Raw genomic sequence first — 16,455 nt, forward strand, 5'->3', positions numbered from 1 at the left:
CACCAGATATTCTGCTACTATGGTGTCCTCTAGTTCTTTTTCACAATTCTTGGTACCCGTTGGGGGATAGTCTCCCATCTTGCTAATTGCCGCAGAGGAATGTGTTCGAAGTGGTATAGGATTCGACTGCTAGATCATATCAACCCCCAAGATATCTTCAACGACGTCCAATACACGAGTCCCAACCTGAGAACCTCAATAATGAAACCTGTGTTTCATTCATCCACAAATCTATGGAGCTTCTGTTGAGCTATGGTGCAGAGGGGGACATTGGAGATAGCGAAGAGCCAAACCCCATCTACAAAATCGACAACAAGCATCCTGTGAAGCCGATCCTGGCCCATGGAGCTGACATTAATGTGCTGGACTCGTATGGCCAAACTTTGCTGCATGCCATGACATACGGAGCATCAAAAGAGATGGTTGGGACAGTTCAATTGTGATTGAAACATGGAGCAGAGTACATTGTGAAGAAGGCCGATGATAACACACCTCTTCCCCTAGCAGTACTGGCATCGGTATGGGAAGTAGTCAAGTTGCTTCTTGATCATGGGGCGGATCGAAAGATGTGCAAATCCGACGGGGAGACTCCTGTGGATCCTTTGGCTTGTCGCCGGTGCCATAAAGAGCAATTCTCCTCAAACAGACACCAGAAAGGGGACTTGACGTCTTTTGAATTTCAACAGATCCAGAATATCTGTTGGCTTAGGTGGAACACGTTTACGAGTCGTCCCTATTCTTCTTCTTCGACCACGCAGCACAGACAAACCATTCAGTTGGCCATCTTCTTCGATTCTACCACTGTCACTTTTCTACCAAGCATCAATTAAAGACATAAAAGTGCATCGCGGCCTGGTCAAAAACCATCCCCCCGCACCTTCACGACCCTCTTGAGACATGAGACATTATGGAAAATTGCCTGATCTGGTATGTGTTCTGCAAAACATCCACCAATCCCCGCACAGGACGGGATATCTCCATAGCGAGGACCGAACAAAACACCGATTATAACCAGTCCTATTCCCAAATGAAAGGTATCTGGACAGTTCTCAACAATGCGTCTCCTCGCACTTCTCCCTGCCCTCCTTGGACTCATATCCAATCACCTTGTCTGTGCGACGGATAATGGCAAGACGACTGATGTGACGTGGGATACATATAGCCTCTCAGTCAAAGGAGAAAGGGTGTATGTGTTCTCCGGTGAATTCCATTACCAGCGACTCCCCGTACCGGAGCTCTGGCTTGACGTGTTTCAGAAGCTACGCGCAAATGGATTTAATGCGATTTCTGGTGAGTGAATGGACTCTGAAGTCTTAGCCTGCGCTAGTGCTCATTTCAATTAGTCTACTTTTTTTGGAGTTTCCACTCCGCTTCCGAAGATACTTTCGACTTCGAAAACGGCGCCCATGACGTCCAGCGCGTGTTCGATTATGCGAAGCAGGCGGGTTTGTATGTGATCGCACGCGCAGGACCATATTGTAACGCCGAGACCTCTGCCGGCGGTTTCGCACTATGGGCATCCAACGGTCAAATGGGCAGCACGCGCACCAGCGCAAGCTCTTATTATGATCGATGGTATCCATGGATCCAGAAGATTGGAAAGATCATCGCGGCAAATCAAATCACAAATGGTGGTCCGGTCATTCTCAATCAGCACGAGAACGAGTTGCAGGAGACAATTCACAATGCCGATAACACCGTTGTCACGTACATGGAACAAATCCAAGCCGCTTTCAGCGAAGCCGGCATTGTTATCCCGAGCACACACAACGAGAAGGGAATGCGCTCTATGAGCTGGTCGACGGACTACCAAGATGTGGGGGGTGCCGTCAATATCTATGGTCTGGATTCCTATCCTGGTGGTCTGTCCTGCACCAACCCAAACACGGGGTTCAATCTCGTCCGTACTTATTACCAGTGGTTCCAGAACTACTCGAGTTCTCAGCCCGAGTACCTGCCGGAGTTTGAGGGCGGTTGGTTCTCTGCCTGGGGAGGGACTTTCTACGATCAATGTTCGACCGAACTGTCGCCGGAATTTGCCGACGTCTACTATAAGAATAACATCGGATCCAGAGTCACGTTGCAGAATCTCTATATGGTGATGGGGGCAACTTCTTGGGGACACAGTGCTGCCCCGGTTGTCTATACTTCGTACGATTACTCTGCGCCCCTGCGGGAGACCCGTGAGATTCGGGACAAGCTCAAGCAGACCAAGTTGATTGGTCTGTTTACTCGTGTGTCGTCGGGTCTTCTCAAAACGGAAATGGAAGGGAATGGAACGGGATACACTAGCGAGGCGAGTATCTATACCTGGGCCTTGCGGAACCCGGAAACCTATGCTGGTTTCTATGTTCTGGCGCACGCTACAAGCTCGTCTCGTGCTGTGATTACCACTTCGCTTAATGTCAACACTTCAGCTGGTACGTATGCCGGTGTTTGAGAGGACGAATAGCGCTAATTTTGAGTCCTAAACCACAGGAGCCCTTACAATCCCCAATATTGAGTTGGCCGGCCGCCAGAGCAAAATTATTGTCACTGACTACCAGATCGGTGATGGCTCGAGCTTGCTTTATTCATCCGCCGAAGTTTTAACATATGCCACCCTCGATGTAGATGTCATTGTTTTCTATCTGAATATCGGACAGGTTGGAGAGTTTGTCTTCAAAAACGCACCGACCAATGTGACTTTCCAAACATACGGCAATTCGAAAGTGAGCTCTGCCACATCGGATCAGGGGACCAAATACACTTATCCTCAAGGAGACGGCACAACAGTGCTGAAATTCTCGCATGGTGTATTAGTCTATCTTCTCGCTAAGGAGACAGCGTGGAATTTCTTTGCAGTCCCTACTACTTCCAATCCGCTTGTGGCGCCCAGTGAGCAAGTTCTTGCCCTGGGGCCATATCTCGTCCGCACAGCCAATGTTAGCGGGGACACCGTCAGTCTTGTTGGTGATAACGCAAACACAACATATCTGGAGTAAGTGCGATGTTAATGCTCCAATGATAATCGTGGCTAATACGTGACGCTAGGGTCTACACGGGTAACTCAAATGTCACCACAATCAAGTGGAATGGCGAGGAGATTTCAACCACGAAGACAGCCTACGGCAGTTTGATCGGATCAGCCCCAGGAGCCCAGGATGCTCCGATTTCACTGCCGACCCTGAATTCATGGAAAGCGCAAGATACCCTTCCAGAGATCCAGCCCGACTATGATGACTCTCGCTGGACCGTCTGCAACAAAACCACCTCGGTCAATTCCATAGCACCCCTAACCCTTCCCGTGCTTTACTCTGGTGACTACGGCTACCATGCCGGAACGAAGATCTACCGGGGACGGTTCGATGGTGTGACCGCGACAGGCGCAAATCTCACCGTTCAGAATGGCGTAGCGGCTGGCTGGGCCGCCTGGCTAAATGGAGTCTACGTGGGCGGAGCCATTGGCAATCCCGCCCTAGCCGTGACATCGGCGGAACTCCTATTCAACAGCTCCACCCTGCGCAAGACAAACAATGTCCTGACCGTTGTCATGGATTACACCGGCCACGACGAGGCTAATGTGTCACCGAATGGCGCCCAAAACCCTCGTGGCATATTGGGTGCGACGCTTCTTGGCGATAATTTCACGTCCTGGCGCATCCAAGGCAATGCGGGAGGCGAAGCCAACGTCGACCCCGTCCGTGGACCCATGAATGAAGGGGGTCTCTATGGCGAACGTCTGGGCTGGCATCTCCCCGGATACACCGCGTCCGATATGGCCACCGCAGACAGTCCCCTAGATGGTGTATCTGGTGCCGCAGGCCGATTCTACACGACGACCTTCACACTTGATTTGGACTCCGGCCTTGACGTTCCGATTGGTCTGCAGCTGGGTGCATCTGAGTGCCCCGCAGTTGTCCAGATCTTCATGAATGGGTACCAGTTCGGTCATTACCTGCCGCACATCGGTCCCCAGACTAGATTCCCTTTCCCGCCCGGGGTGATCAACAACAGTGGGGAGAATACATTGGCGATTAGTTTGTGGGCGCTGACGGAGCAGGGGGCGAGACTACATCAGGTGGATCTGGTTGCATATGGGGCTTATCGCACTGGATTCAATTTCAACCACGATTGGTCCTACCTGCAGCCACCATGGAAGAACAACCGGGGACAATATCGATGAAGGTGTGTAGTACTTGCTGACACCTTTGTTGAGATTGGAGTGGAATGTTTCCCGAGGTCTGGATCTTCCTGTATCCTGTAGTTCTTTGAGCTCCGATACCTGTTTCACGCATCGCTTTTGCATGAAACCCTGCTTCCTTGCTTTTTCTCCCCCCCCTATGCATTACATCAGACTGGATCGATGCCTGTACGAAGATCTCGAAAACAGACACGCAGCCCTCCCCCTTCCAGTCAACTTCTTGAGATTCTTGAGAAAGGGTATCCCACAGGACCTTGAGAATGCTAGAACCACCCGTCTCTGCTATGGATAGTCAACAGTTCCAAGACACACCAATTTAATCCCTATTAAACCAATTTGAATTCAATGTAACTCCAAAACATTCATTGTCCAGGCGACTATCGGTCAAAACGCGATGTCTGCCCAACGTCCACACTGTCCACCGCCATTTGTACTTCTCCACACGTTGAAACACGTTCCTCTTTTTCACTTCTAAACATCCTACTCTATCCCGTTGAGATTCTTATATTCCCTTAATTAATCATGTCACGCCATAACAGTGTGGACCTAGACTCACCTGATCGGCCTTTCGACAATATCATCAATTTCCGCGATGTCGGCCGGTCGGTAAATCAATTCTGTCGCAAAGAGTGAGTTCAGACACGGAATCGGACCCGGGGAGAATCCTCGAAGTGCCTCTCTCAATCCAAGAGACTAACCATTTCCAACAGTATCCTGAAAGAAGGCGTGTTTTATCGTAGTGCGAGGGTAATTTCCAACCCCCGCTCCAACGCCGATGGCCCTTGATGCGTTGGCAGACATAAGCGACGCAAAAGACCTCACAAAAAAACTGATGTGAACTCTACCAGCTCGACGATGCCTCAGAACGAGATAAACGCCGTTTAGCGGAAGAACTCCACATTCACACGGTGATTGATCTTCGTTCCAAGTGTGTCCCAAAATCACCCGAGACAACCGAGAGCAGAAACTGATGCCCCAAGCAAGAACAGAACATCAAATGGGCACACGCAAACGCCGACGTGAAAATGCCAAATTAGATCCGTCAGCAAAGTCACCATCACCCACAGGCCGAATCCCACCCAACCCAGACGAACACCTCCCCGAAATCCCCGGCTCAAAACGAGCTTTAGTAAATCTCACCGGTAAAGGCTTTGAACGCGCCTTGATATCAAAATTGGACTGGTTGACATATCTGTAACGTGCCCCTCCTCCCCCCCCCCCCTCTCTTCCTTCCCATCCTCTATGCATGACATTGACCGACATCCTCGAACTGATACTAATGACTACCCTACAGCAAAACAATCGGCCTCGTCACAACCGGCTACCGCAGCGATGCCGTTCGTCTAGTCTGCGGCTCAGTAATGCAACCACGTGGATTAACAGGTCTAGCGCAAGACACGTTAGATTCCAGCATGGGTGAAATCCGATCCGTCTTCGAGATCTTGGCGTGCGAGGAATCATACCCGACATTAGTCCACTGTACGCAGGGGAAGGACCGGACGGGTCTGGTTGTATTGCTGGTGTTACTGCTGGTGGGGAGTATTGTGCCGGTTGAAGCGATTGTTGATGATTACGGTCGATCTGAGCTGGAGCTTGTGTCGGAGTTTGAGGAGAGGTTGGAGGAGATCAGGGCTATTGGGCTCGGGGAGGATTATACGCGTTGTCCACCTGGGTTTGTGAGTGATACGACGGAGTATCTTGAGCACAGGTATGGGGGCGTAAGGGGGTATCTGGAGAAGGCCGGGGTTACGGTCGAGATGCAGGAGAGGGTTCGAATGAAGATTTTGGCTTGAGGTTTCTTTTGTACTGGGGTTTGGGGTTAGGACGTATGGTTGGCTTTTTGTATTGGATATGAGATATGTAGATACGATAATGACCTTGGCATTGTGATCGGTCTAGCGTTTCTTTATTGCATGTGCATTTGATGTTGTCTCAGGTCTACGATCTATATGTAGGAACATATGAAATAGACGATGAAAAACATCACATGCTATATCAGGACCATGTATTCTAAGACCCCAGAGGGACCACGTCTTCTAGCAATGCCTTCTTGAACAACACTATAACTAAGAGAATCCTTGACAAGTGAAAAAAAAAAAAATGAAAAACCTCGAGAAGATTGTTAGACCCGCTGGCCTCGGTAAAAGCCGGTGCTCGGGCCCATTGAGTCATGGGTCAGAGGCTCTTCGATGGAGACACCTTCACGGGTTCCACTGAATCCACCTTGGTTCAGGTACTTCTCACCTTGGGGCACATGGTTTTTGGTGCGCACGGAAGGTAATAGATCGACAACAAAGGAGACAACGTATCCAGTGAAGACGAAAGCAATGGTCCACTCGATAACCGCGCCGGGGTTTTGCTTAGATGCCTGCTTACTCCCGATACAGACACCGAAGGCGATGGCGAGTGCGAGCTCGACAATGACAAAGACAAGCTTGATAAAGAAACTGACGAGCAAGATACGGTGCTCGCGACGGTAGAAGATTCCGATGCGGAAGTACTCGATACAAATGAAGATGGCACTGACCACGTATCCAGCACTGGAGAGAGATTGATGGGTTAGTTGGTGGCTGCATCGTTCCTAGGACGTCACTCACATGAACAGGCCGATGAAACCGTCGTGTAATTTCGGGTGGCGGAGTGTATCAAAGACAGAGAGCAGAATCAGACCGGCAGCACCGGCAATTGCGAAAACGATCGAAAGAATGGCACATGCCTTGTCCAACCTACCCTTGTTCGAGGCCAACTGATTTGAGTGTCGAAGCCACCGCTCGGAGAGGAGTGCTAAATCGAGAAATACGACGGTGACAGCACTACCTGCGACGAACAGCGGCTTCAGACCTTGCGCTCCGACATCTGAAATGTACCTAGAACCGTCCCGTTAGCGTACGGGTGGGCCAATGGTGGAAAGACGACATACGCAATAGTCTGTCCATCATCCATACTGGCATAGTGCGGTCTCCCGTCTTTGACCCAGGTGACCAACATGGCGATCAACATTGCTAAGACTATGTTAGCTGCAGCCCGGACCACGATTTCCAATTCAGTTCAAGGATGTCTTACCAACCCACATGCAGGCCGATACCAAGGGAAACATCCAAAACGATATAATCCACATCTTTGTGACCTTTTTTGGGGGGGGGGGGGGGGGGGGGTATTTCGAGTCCAAATTTGAGACAATGGAGGTAATTGAGGTCTTTGTATGTCCGCTAACAATCCAATTCAAACGAGAGACTGGATGATTGACGGCACGGCAATGCGCACTTGAGCCTATATGACCCTGTCAGTCGCCGCTTCTCCAATGCCGGTGATTCCATGTAGCATGGAAGGAAGGTGTGGATCCGAGGTCAATTTGCCCAGTTATGGAACTCACTTATGTCCTGGCATTTGTTTACAATTTTATCACAGCATTCCTCCTATGATTAGGTCCTAAAGGGGACAACAGTTGCGCTTAAATGACCAAGGGATGTCAAACTGGGATAGGGACAATAATGCGCAAGGGGAATATTGAGTGGGGGATTGGATACCTTGAATAGACAGAGAAGAAAGAAAGATTTTATACTAGAATCATCTCGACGCCCACAAGGCCCTGGAGAGTGAGCTCAACGACGTCATCTCTATGCCAAGGCAGGAAAGGCAGAAAGATTGATCCCAGCCTAGTCCAAGTGATCAGCCTCAGTTTTTACTCCAAGAGTAGCACTTTGAATGCATCTCTCTAATCGGTAACACCCGGTGGCGGATTACTTGACAGGAAAGGTTCGGAGGCTGAGAAAATACCCATGTAGCAATTCATCAGATGTTCAGACGTTCAGACGTTTTCAGCCATGTTGCATCGGTCCACTTATATCACCGTATTGAACTTCTGGAACTTCAGATTCCAAGCCCTACGATCTACCAGTCAACCAGAAGGAGGAAGAATTTGTGTATACTTGTAGCCCCAGACCGGTCTAACTAAAAAAAAACGCCGTCATGGTATGGAAAGACCGTGATGATGGAGTCGAAAATAAGAAAGCAGAAAAGAAAGAAAAGAAAACCCGTGGCCGAAAAAAACTGGAAGTTAGGGCAACATCATCGACTGGTCCGTTTACGTGTGGTTCCAGTAACGGGTCGCCTCTGCGCAACTGCAACGGACGGGGCCTTGCGCTCAGCCACCTTAGCCACCTTAACAATCTGCACTTCATCCTCGTCGCTGCCCTCCGATTCTTCACTGGATTTCACAGGCCCCAACTTGGATGGAACAAGAGCTGGCGCTAGGTTGCCCTGGGTCGGCGGGGTGGCTTGCGGTGGAAGTTGGCCCGGAGATGGAGATTGATGAGATGGGTACGGGGTGGTCGAAGGGTAACTCATTCGATTCTGTTGTCCAAGGGGAACCGCGTGGTATGGCACGGGTTCTCCATATGAGCTCATCTGCATTGTGTCGTAGTAGGGTGGGACCCATTGAGGATCGTCTGGCAGTGGCCGTTGGAACACAGGCGCTTGTTGCATCGACTGTGGTCGGCCATGGGGGGCAAAGCGCTCGGGGGTGTATGGTGTGTAGGTAGGTCGAAGAGGTGAATTGGATGGCTGGGAGCGAAGAGATTGTGTTGTTGGAGTCCGGGGACGGGGAGCAGAAGATGAGCTGGACGGCTGGCTATTCGCAGCCGCTGTCCCACGAGCCCAGGTGCTATGTGCATCCGGCGTATAGGTCGGATACGGGCCGGACTGCTCTGGTGCAACAACTGCACTCCGTCGGGACGATGGGCGCGACGTCACCTTAACAGAATTGACCGAAGGGCGCCGGCTTCCGCTCAAGCCATCCGTCTGCTGGCGCTTGCGCTCCAGGGCATCCAGTTCGCGTTTTGACAGCCGAACGTTCTTCTTTCCCAGAACTTGGGCGCGGCGAATTCGCTCGAGCGCTGTGTCCACCAGTTGATCTTCCTTGTCTTGCATGGCCAGTTGAATCGCATAGGCCACTGTGCTATCCTCATGGTCGTATAAATCGTATTCACCCCCATCAACCAATTCAGATTCATCTGTCAGGTCCACATATTCCACCGGCCGTCTCCGCAGCCCTCGCCCTCCATATTCCTGCCTGTATCGACTGCTCCGCACCAGCTCCCGCCCGTATTCTTCCTCCTCGCTATCTACCTCCTCCAGTCGTGTCTTCCCCCAAGCCGCGCGTCCCCTAGTATATCTCCCCGTTCGTGCCCCCGGTGGTCTTCCCCATGAGGGCATATCAAAAGGAGCTCGCGGCCGACCACCTAGACCGCCTCCTCGGAAAAAGCATTCTCGATCGGCTTATCCAAAAACGCAGCGTGGCCAAAAACGGACACGCCAGTAGCACCGATCAACCACAGCGCAGTCGTAAGGGGAGACGCCCAGATGCCGATGGGGACAGCAATGATGAGTAGTCCCGTGTAGAGCTGCGAAGTGGTGAAGCGAGAGAAGCCCAGATCCAAATCCCGACCTTGCAGCAGGTTGATTCCGTAGAGACCACAGCTCACAAAGATCATGTCGAACAGCAGCGCCAGGTTGGTCAGCAAGCTGTAGATGCTGAGCATCACAAACACGACGGCATAGTTGCTGGAGAAGTAGGACAAGTTGTAGTTGACTCGGCTTTGGGCTTCAGCGAAGTTGGCAGGCTTGGATAACCGCTTAATGTCGAAGAACTCCGAAATCGGGCGCAGGTTGGCGAAGCGAGTGGTCAACGAGGTGCTGCGGAAGTTATTGAAGCGATCGCCAAAACGCGAAGTGATCGCATCAATTGGAATAGAGACCATGTTGATTGAGGAAGAGTTATGAAGGGGGGGGGGGGGGGGGGGGGGGGGGGGGGGGGTTGGAAAGAATTATTGAGGTTGAAAAGTTGATGAGACAGGGACGAAAGTGGCAGAGAAGGAAAGAGAGCCGGAAACAACACGTCGGAAAGAGACTTGGGACTTTTCCCCTTTCGACTTTTTTCTTTTAGTCAGAGCACGGGCGTTTCACCAGTTCTCCAGTATAACAGAAATGGCTGGACAGTGTAGAAATAATAACCAAAAATGAGAAAGATAGTCTGCTAATAATAGTAATGGGTCCCTGAGACCCTGTTCCTGGCTCCCTGGGTAGCTCCTTAGGAATCCTGTTAGTGTACTCCGTAGAGAACAAAAAATAAGAAACAGGCAGTCGAACAGAAGATGAAAAGTTCCTAATTACATCCCTCTATATATAGTCCATTTAAGGAGTATTCCGTACGGAGTACGCTCAGGTGCAATAATTCATGCAGAGCCCAAGTGTATTCCCCCCCCAAAACAATTTAAAAAAAAAAAAACAAGGCGATTGGGGCCACGTTGGGTTCTTCACGGTAATTGACCGCCCGACCGCTTTTTTTCCAACCACGTCCTCCACTAATACACAGCTTATTCGTTAATTCTGTTCATTTTCTGGCTTCTGCGGCATTGACCGCTATCATCATGAAGTCAATTGCCTTTCTCTCGCTCTTCGTGCTCTTCGGCCTCGTCGCTGCTTGGTCCAAAGAAGGTGGGTATTGTTTACCCGGAGAGCTCCCAAACTAACCTTGACCAGACTATGAGATCTTTGGTCTACAAAATGATGTGGCTACAAATGAGGGGGCCAATGTAACCTTCTACGGTATGTGATGTCTTGCAAGCATTGCCAGTGCATTCTTCTTCTTCATTTCCATCAAGTTCAAGGACACGTATCTAACTTCTATACCTGGCCCGCTGCAGACCTCCTCGAGATCCGTCCCAATGCCAATCAGGAACAAATCACCAAGGCCTACCGCAAGAAGTCAAGAACCATCCACCCGGACAAGGTCAAGCGTGCCTTCATCGCCAACTACGCCAAGGATAAGAGCAAGGCCAAGTCCAACCAGGGGGTCAATGTCAACAAGGGTCCTACTCAGCGCGAGATTGATGCCGCAGTCAAGAACGCCGATGCCCGCTCTGCCCGTCTGAACCTCGTAGCCAACGTCCTGCGCGGCCCGAATCGCGAGCGGTATGATCACTTCCTCAAGAATGGCTTCCCTCTGTGGAAGGGTACCGGATACTACTATTCGCGCTTCCGTCCCGGTCTGGGCTCCGTACTGGCGGGCTTGTTCCTAGTGTTCGGTGGCGGTGCTCACTACGCTGCGTTGGTCCTTAGCTGGAAGCGCCAGCGCGAGTTTGTGGACCGCTACATTCGCCAGGCCCGCAGAGCCGCTTGGGGCGATGAAATGGCTGTTCCTGGAATCGACTCGGTCGCAGCCGCGCCTCCTCCTGCCCCTGAGACCGGTGAGGCCGGTGCCGTAGCTGTCAATCGTCGTCAGAAGCGCATGATGGATAAGGAGAACAAGAAGGATAAGAAAGGAGGCCGTGTGAGCGCTCGTGCCTCCTCTGGTACCTCCACCCCTATTGAGCAGACTGCTAGCGTTGGCGAGCGGAAGCGCGTCGTGGCTGAGAATGGAAAGACCCTGATTGTTGATTCTATTGGCAACGTTTTCTTGGAAGAGCAGAACGACGCTGGCGAGCGCCAGGAGTTCCTGCTCGACATTAATCAAATTGAACGTCCCTCTATCCGTGAAACCATGGTGTTCAAGCTTCCCATCTGGTGCTTCAACAAGACTGTTGGTCGGGTGTTGAGAACTCCCGCTGAGGAGGAAGGGGATTCTGATGAGGCTGAGGAGCTGGTTGAAGATGCCGAGACCACTGCCACCTCTAACTCCCGCGCTCGGAAGCGTAACAAGCGCTCCCAACGATCATAGACTTGAGTGGCTGAATAGCTGCACCTCGGACGTTGGTCGCTGCTTTCTCTGCTGTGTGCTGATCACAAAAGCTCCTCAAGGCTTCCTTGCTATATAGAATTCCTGCTCGGATGTCAGGATTGCACCCAAGTAGAAACCAAAATGTACACATACTTTTTCTTCTCAAAATCGAGTTTCCCGGATAGAAATGACGTCAGTCAGGTACTAGCCTTGGATATGCCGTGCATAGTCACACATATTACGATATTTGCTCCATCCTTGCAGATCCATCTCACATCTGCCGTACTACGGAGCATGTCCGCAAAGATCGCTTTTGCCACAGGAGAAAATGTGCTCCATACCATTTTTGGTCAGTTGGTAGGCGGGTCTGCCTAGGGGCCAGTGCACTCCCCCAGCTGCAGACACTTCTACTAGTGCGGTGCACTGCTGTCCGACAAAATCATATCCACTGGCTTGGGTACCAACACTTGACTACATAATGTAGTATATAGATAGGAGACTTCAATGTAACTCTAGACGTGTTGTGAATTTCCGGATGCTCCATCGTCAATTTGAAACAACAACTTTTCCAAAGAAGACAAGTCTGACGAATTCAGACGGGCCTCTCAGCTCATGATAGCACTGGGAAATGGCAAATTTCAGCGAGAAACGTTAAAAAAGCGGGCTTATAAGAGCAAAAAAACAAACATCAAAAGGATTGTAGGCATATCATCGTGATTGTCAAACGTTGAATTTCAGCCATTGCAGATTGTGGAAAAAAAGGACCTCAGGCTCCCAAAGTCGAATAGCACAGCTTGTCCAAAGGACATCGCCTACGCAAAGATTTTGGCAATTTTCCCGAGACTGCCAATTTTTCCCAAAACACCCCTACCACCACGACCATTCGACTTTGCCGCGCCACCAAGGGCGCTGGTAACAGCACGTGGCAAGCGAATGCCAATCATAGCAAGCAGCTTTGGCAGAACACCGCTGGTCAGGAGCGGCAAGATAACCAGCATAAAGACTTTCACAGGGTTGCGACGGGCCCAGCGATAAATATCACGGAACAGACGCTTAATGTCGCGAAGCATGCGCTGAACGAATCCATCGCGGGGACGGGCCCGTCGCGACGAAGATGAGAACGACGAGAACACAGATGGGTTTGATCGGGCTCCTGCCCGGCTGCCGCCTAACCCGCTGATGAAAGACGGCGCCGATGTTCGCGTGTGGTGGGTGGAGTAGCCGGATTTGCTGTTTTTGCTGCGTTTGTTGTGTATGCTGTGCGAGCTAGGCGTCGGTGATGATCGTCGCTGCACATTTCCTCCGGATGACACGGCACTGGATTTGCTGTCGAACCAACCCATTGTGTTAGTGGTGATGCTGACGCTGAGACTGAGACTGGTTACGGGTGCAACTTTATGCTTTTAGAGTCAGACCGGCGAGTGAGGTGTCTGGGTTGAGAAACGGGTTTGTGGGTTATGAGAGGGATTGGATTGTGGCAGGATGGTACACAGAAGAAGGCGGGTTTGAGGTGCTGCAGCGGAATGATTTCCCTGGTTATCTCTTTGAACCCTTTTCGTTTTTTTTGCATTTGCTCTCGGTGTGGCAATCAAAAGACTGAAACGAGACAGATGCAAGTCAGCCACCTGCTGCTGCGAAGATGCGCAATCCGAGATCTAGGTCAACGTGTGTAACCGCTTTTTGCGGATGTTCTATGTCGGAAATCTCTTTTGACAGCTGGCACAGTTGAGATTCTAAGAGGAGTTTCTGGGCCACACTAAATGCCAACTTCAGGCAAGTCAAAGGGGATGTTCAGATTGGACTAATCAGTCTCCCTTGGTGGAATGAAGGTGGCTGGGGGTGTTTGGCTAAACTTAGTTGCCAAACTCCATTTTGCGGGAGATCAAATACCCCAGAGAGTCAAGCTACAAGTGGTAGACATTAGAATTCTTCAAAATCGTTTTTGAGGATGTGCTTTTTTCCCGAAATGGAGTTGTATAAAATCAAACATCACGACCAGTTGAACCGTGGAACCTATGTTGTAGTGGGGAGCTATGCCTCAGGCGACAAAGACGTTGCGACGTCACTGCATGTGATGCCCCTCCATGGAAGACTCTCGAGTTCTTCCGAGTCTATCATAAGTCTACCATACTATTTCTTGTTGGAACCAAAAACCAGGTGTGACCATGCCGAGTATGTTGAATTGACTCCCGCTCTCTTGCCGGAATTTTAACTTACTCTTATCCAGGTCCCGATTATTGTAAGACCTCTCCCAAAGGCTTAACTGGGACTTTTTCAACTGACAAATGCCAGATAAGACTCTTAGTGTCGCCCAAGATGCCACCCAACAACAGATCCGCAGTGCATATAAGAGGTGAGTGCACCACAACTAGCCTTGGAATAACCCTCTAATAAAGTCTAGGGAATCACTAAAATCCCATCCCGATCGAGTCCCGATCGACTCCCCGGAACGGCCCTCACGCACACGAAAGTTCCAGGAAATCAACGACGCCTACTTCACCTTATCCGACCCCGCGCGTCGTCGGGAGTACGACGCTACTCGCGCACACCAGGCGGCCGAGGAAGAAGCGGACGCGGAAGTCCCTCCAACCAGCACTGGCGGTTTCCCCTGGTCTAGCTTTGGGTTTGGCGGGACCCGCGATGACCGTAACAATGACCAGTTTGGCTCTGTCTTTGAAGAAATGCTGCGCGAAGAAGGCCTCGCAGAGGAGAACGAGGGAGATGGCGGGAGGCGGACTCGCCCAACCAGGCGATTCTGGGCAGTGGTCGGCGGTGTAAGTGGTGGCACTATGGGCTTCATTGTTGCCAACTTACCGGGTGCGCTGGCGGGTGCTGTTGCGGGCAATCGTCTCGGCGCGATCCGCGATGCCAAGGGCAAAAGTGTTTATGAGGTTTTCTTGGATCTTCCAGCGCAGGATCGGACGCGTCTCCTGGGTGAGCTTGCGGCTAAGGTTTTCCAGTCTACTATGGGACACTGAGTTTTGATGGTTTTCTGAGCGGTTTTGGCGCTGGACTTGTACGGTCGGAAATGCATATCTTAAGTCTATAACAAGTAGCTTGGACAATTCTCGAGTGTCGATGTTCCCATTCGTTCTGATCTGATAAGTGACCCATCCGTGTCTTATCGATAACAGCCAGGCATTAGAGACTAGATGTCAATGCTGTGCAACATAGCATGCACATGCAGTCCAAGGCTGTAGTGTTTACAGGATGGAATATGTGAGTGAGTCACTATAACCAATCTGTCGTTTCTCTAAACAGTCGAGACAGACCAGGTGGCCTTCTGCTTCTGGGCCCAATGGCCACACGCTAAGCTCCCGCCTTCACTCACCGCTTGCGGCCAAAATGGGCCCCTCTCTATATTTACCCCGAAGTTGGGCGCAATTTTTGTCTTTGACAAACTCCTTATTTGAGACTCAATTGAACAGTTCCTACAATATGACCGAAGCTGCCAGTGTTTACCCCTCGTTGGAGGATCGTCCCATCAAGAACACAGTAGTTCTATTCGATGTTGACGAGACTCTCACCCCCGCAAGACGGGTAGGTTGCGATGAGACTCACTGCTATTCGATTATATTAATAAATTTCTATTACAGCATGCTTCGCCGGAGATGCTCGAATTGCTCTCTCGATTACGCCACAAGTGCGCTATTGGATTCGTTCGTCTCCTCCCAACCAATGCACCCAACCCGTTCCTAACATGATTCAGGTTGGCGGCTCGAACCTCGTGAAGCAGCAAGAGCAACTTGGATCGTCCACCATCGATGTTACCACAATGTTCGATTTCTGCTTCTCCGAAAACGGTCTGACCGCATTCCGTCTCGGCGAGTCGCTTGCCAGCAACAACTTCATTCAGTGGCTTGGGGAGGACAAGTACCAAGCGCTGGTGGATTTTGTTCTCAAGTTTATTGCCAACACCAAGTTGCCTCGCAAGCGGGGTACTTTCGTTGAGTTCCGGAATGGAATGGTTAACATTAGTCCCGTTGGACGTGCTGCTAGCATCGAGGAGCGTGATGAGTTCGAAGCGTACGTGTTGATCTTGCACCACTATGTCCACATGAATGAACTGACTGACCGACCTGCGTTATAGTTTTGACAAGATTCACAATGTCAGAAAGACCCTGGTGGAGTCCTTGAAGAAGGAGTTCCCTGACTACGGTCTCACGTAAGTCTTAGTCCGTCGACGTTTGCTTCTCACATGGCACTAATCAGTGCGCCAATACAGCTATTCTATCGGTGGTCAGATCTCTTTCGATGTTTTCCCCACCGGTTGGGACAAGACCTACTGCCTACAGCATATCGAAGCCGAGAAGGACATCTCGGGTATCGACTACAAGACCATCCACTTCTTCGGCGATAAGACTTTTGTCGGAGGAAACGATTATGAGATCTATGAGGACCCTCGCACCATTGGACACTCCGTTGATGGCCCTCAAGATACCATCGAGCAGCTGAAGAAGCTGTTTGACTTATAGACATGAGGTTGGAATTGAATACCAGGTAGCCGAAAGGGCAATGGATTTGTGATAGCGTTTACATACGACGTCTAATTTGG

The 16,455-nt window shown here is 50.7% G+C and overlaps 9 protein-coding genes across 9 annotated transcripts; 5 read left to right on the top strand and 4 right to left on the bottom strand.

The window, feature by feature from the left end:
- Positions 1-1,055: 1,055 nt before the first annotated feature.
- Positions 1,056-4,165, top strand: Pdw03_4581 (Beta-galactosidase, putative; the record flags this gene model as incomplete). The annotated part of the gene is made up of 4 exons (XM_014675516.1): positions 1,056-1,290; positions 1,344-2,420; positions 2,479-2,980; positions 3,034-4,165. The coding sequence occupies 4 exons, from the start codon at positions 1,056-1,058 to the stop codon at positions 4,163-4,165; spliced, it is 2,946 nt and encodes a 981-aa protein (XP_014531002.1).
- A 540-nt stretch (positions 4,166-4,705) lies between these two features.
- Pdw03_4582 (Tyrosine/serine protein phosphatase, putative) lies at positions 4,706-5,976 on the top strand (the record flags this gene model as incomplete). The annotated part of the gene is made up of 5 exons (XM_014675515.1): positions 4,706-4,812; positions 4,894-4,930; positions 5,032-5,111; positions 5,168-5,377; positions 5,478-5,976. The coding sequence occupies 5 exons, from the start codon at positions 4,706-4,708 to the stop codon at positions 5,974-5,976; spliced, it is 933 nt and encodes a 310-aa protein (XP_014531001.1).
- A 329-nt stretch (positions 5,977-6,305) lies between these two features.
- On the bottom strand, positions 6,306-7,256 carry Pdw03_4583 (Frag1/DRAM/Sfk1; the record flags this gene model as incomplete). Its single annotated transcript, XM_014675514.2, has 4 exons — positions 6,306-6,723; positions 6,781-7,050; positions 7,104-7,185; positions 7,247-7,256. The coding sequence occupies 4 exons, from the start codon at positions 7,254-7,256 to the stop codon at positions 6,306-6,308; spliced, it is 780 nt and encodes a 259-aa protein (XP_014531000.2).
- Positions 7,257-8,251: 995 nt separating this feature from the next.
- On the bottom strand, positions 8,252-9,397 carry Pdw03_4584 (Prenylated rab acceptor PRA1; the record flags this gene model as incomplete). The annotated part of the gene is made up of 1 exon (XM_014675513.1): positions 8,252-9,397. The coding sequence occupies one exon, from the start codon at positions 9,395-9,397 to the stop codon at positions 8,252-8,254; it is 1,146 nt and encodes a 381-aa protein (XP_014530999.1).
- Positions 9,398-9,423: 26 nt separating this feature from the next.
- On the bottom strand, positions 9,424-9,942 carry Pdw03_4585 (COPII vesicles protein Yip3, putative; the record flags this gene model as incomplete). The annotated part of the gene is made up of 1 exon (XM_014675512.1): positions 9,424-9,942. One exon carries the CDS (start codon positions 9,940-9,942, stop codon positions 9,424-9,426), a length of 519 nt encoding a protein of 172 aa, XP_014530998.1.
- Positions 9,943-10,611: 669 nt separating this feature from the next.
- Pdw03_4586 (Heat shock protein DnaJ, N-terminal) lies at positions 10,612-11,900 on the top strand (the record flags this gene model as incomplete). Its single annotated transcript, XM_014675511.1, has 3 exons — positions 10,612-10,678; positions 10,724-10,789; positions 10,888-11,900. The coding sequence occupies 3 exons, from the start codon at positions 10,612-10,614 to the stop codon at positions 11,898-11,900; spliced, it is 1,146 nt and encodes a 381-aa protein (XP_014530997.1).
- Positions 11,901-12,712: 812 nt separating this feature from the next.
- Positions 12,713-13,243, bottom strand: Pdw03_4587 (oxidase; the record flags this gene model as incomplete). The annotated part of the gene is made up of 1 exon (XM_014675510.1): positions 12,713-13,243. The coding sequence occupies one exon, from the start codon at positions 13,241-13,243 to the stop codon at positions 12,713-12,715; it is 531 nt and encodes a 176-aa protein (XP_014530996.1).
- An 822-nt stretch (positions 13,244-14,065) lies between these two features.
- On the top strand, positions 14,066-14,878 carry Pdw03_4588 (DnaJ chaperone (Caj1), putative; the record flags this gene model as incomplete). The annotated part of the gene is made up of 4 exons (XM_014675509.2): positions 14,066-14,072; positions 14,128-14,139; positions 14,193-14,253; positions 14,302-14,878. The coding sequence occupies 4 exons, from the start codon at positions 14,066-14,068 to the stop codon at positions 14,876-14,878; spliced, it is 657 nt and encodes a 218-aa protein (XP_014530995.2).
- Positions 14,879-15,338: 460 nt separating this feature from the next.
- Pdw03_4589 (Eukaryotic phosphomannomutase) lies at positions 15,339-16,375 on the top strand (the record flags this gene model as incomplete). Its single annotated transcript, XM_014675508.1, has 5 exons — positions 15,339-15,440; positions 15,497-15,559; positions 15,610-15,926; positions 15,991-16,065; positions 16,126-16,375. 5 exons carry the CDS (start codon positions 15,339-15,341, stop codon positions 16,373-16,375), a joined length of 807 nt encoding a protein of 268 aa, XP_014530994.1.
- Between the last annotated feature and the right edge of the window lie 80 nt (positions 16,376-16,455).

Source organism: Penicillium digitatum, chromosome 1 (genome assembly GCF_016767815.1).
Source record: "Penicillium digitatum chromosome 1, complete sequence".
Lineage (NCBI taxonomy): Eukaryota > Fungi > Ascomycota > Eurotiomycetes > Eurotiales > Aspergillaceae > Penicillium > Penicillium digitatum.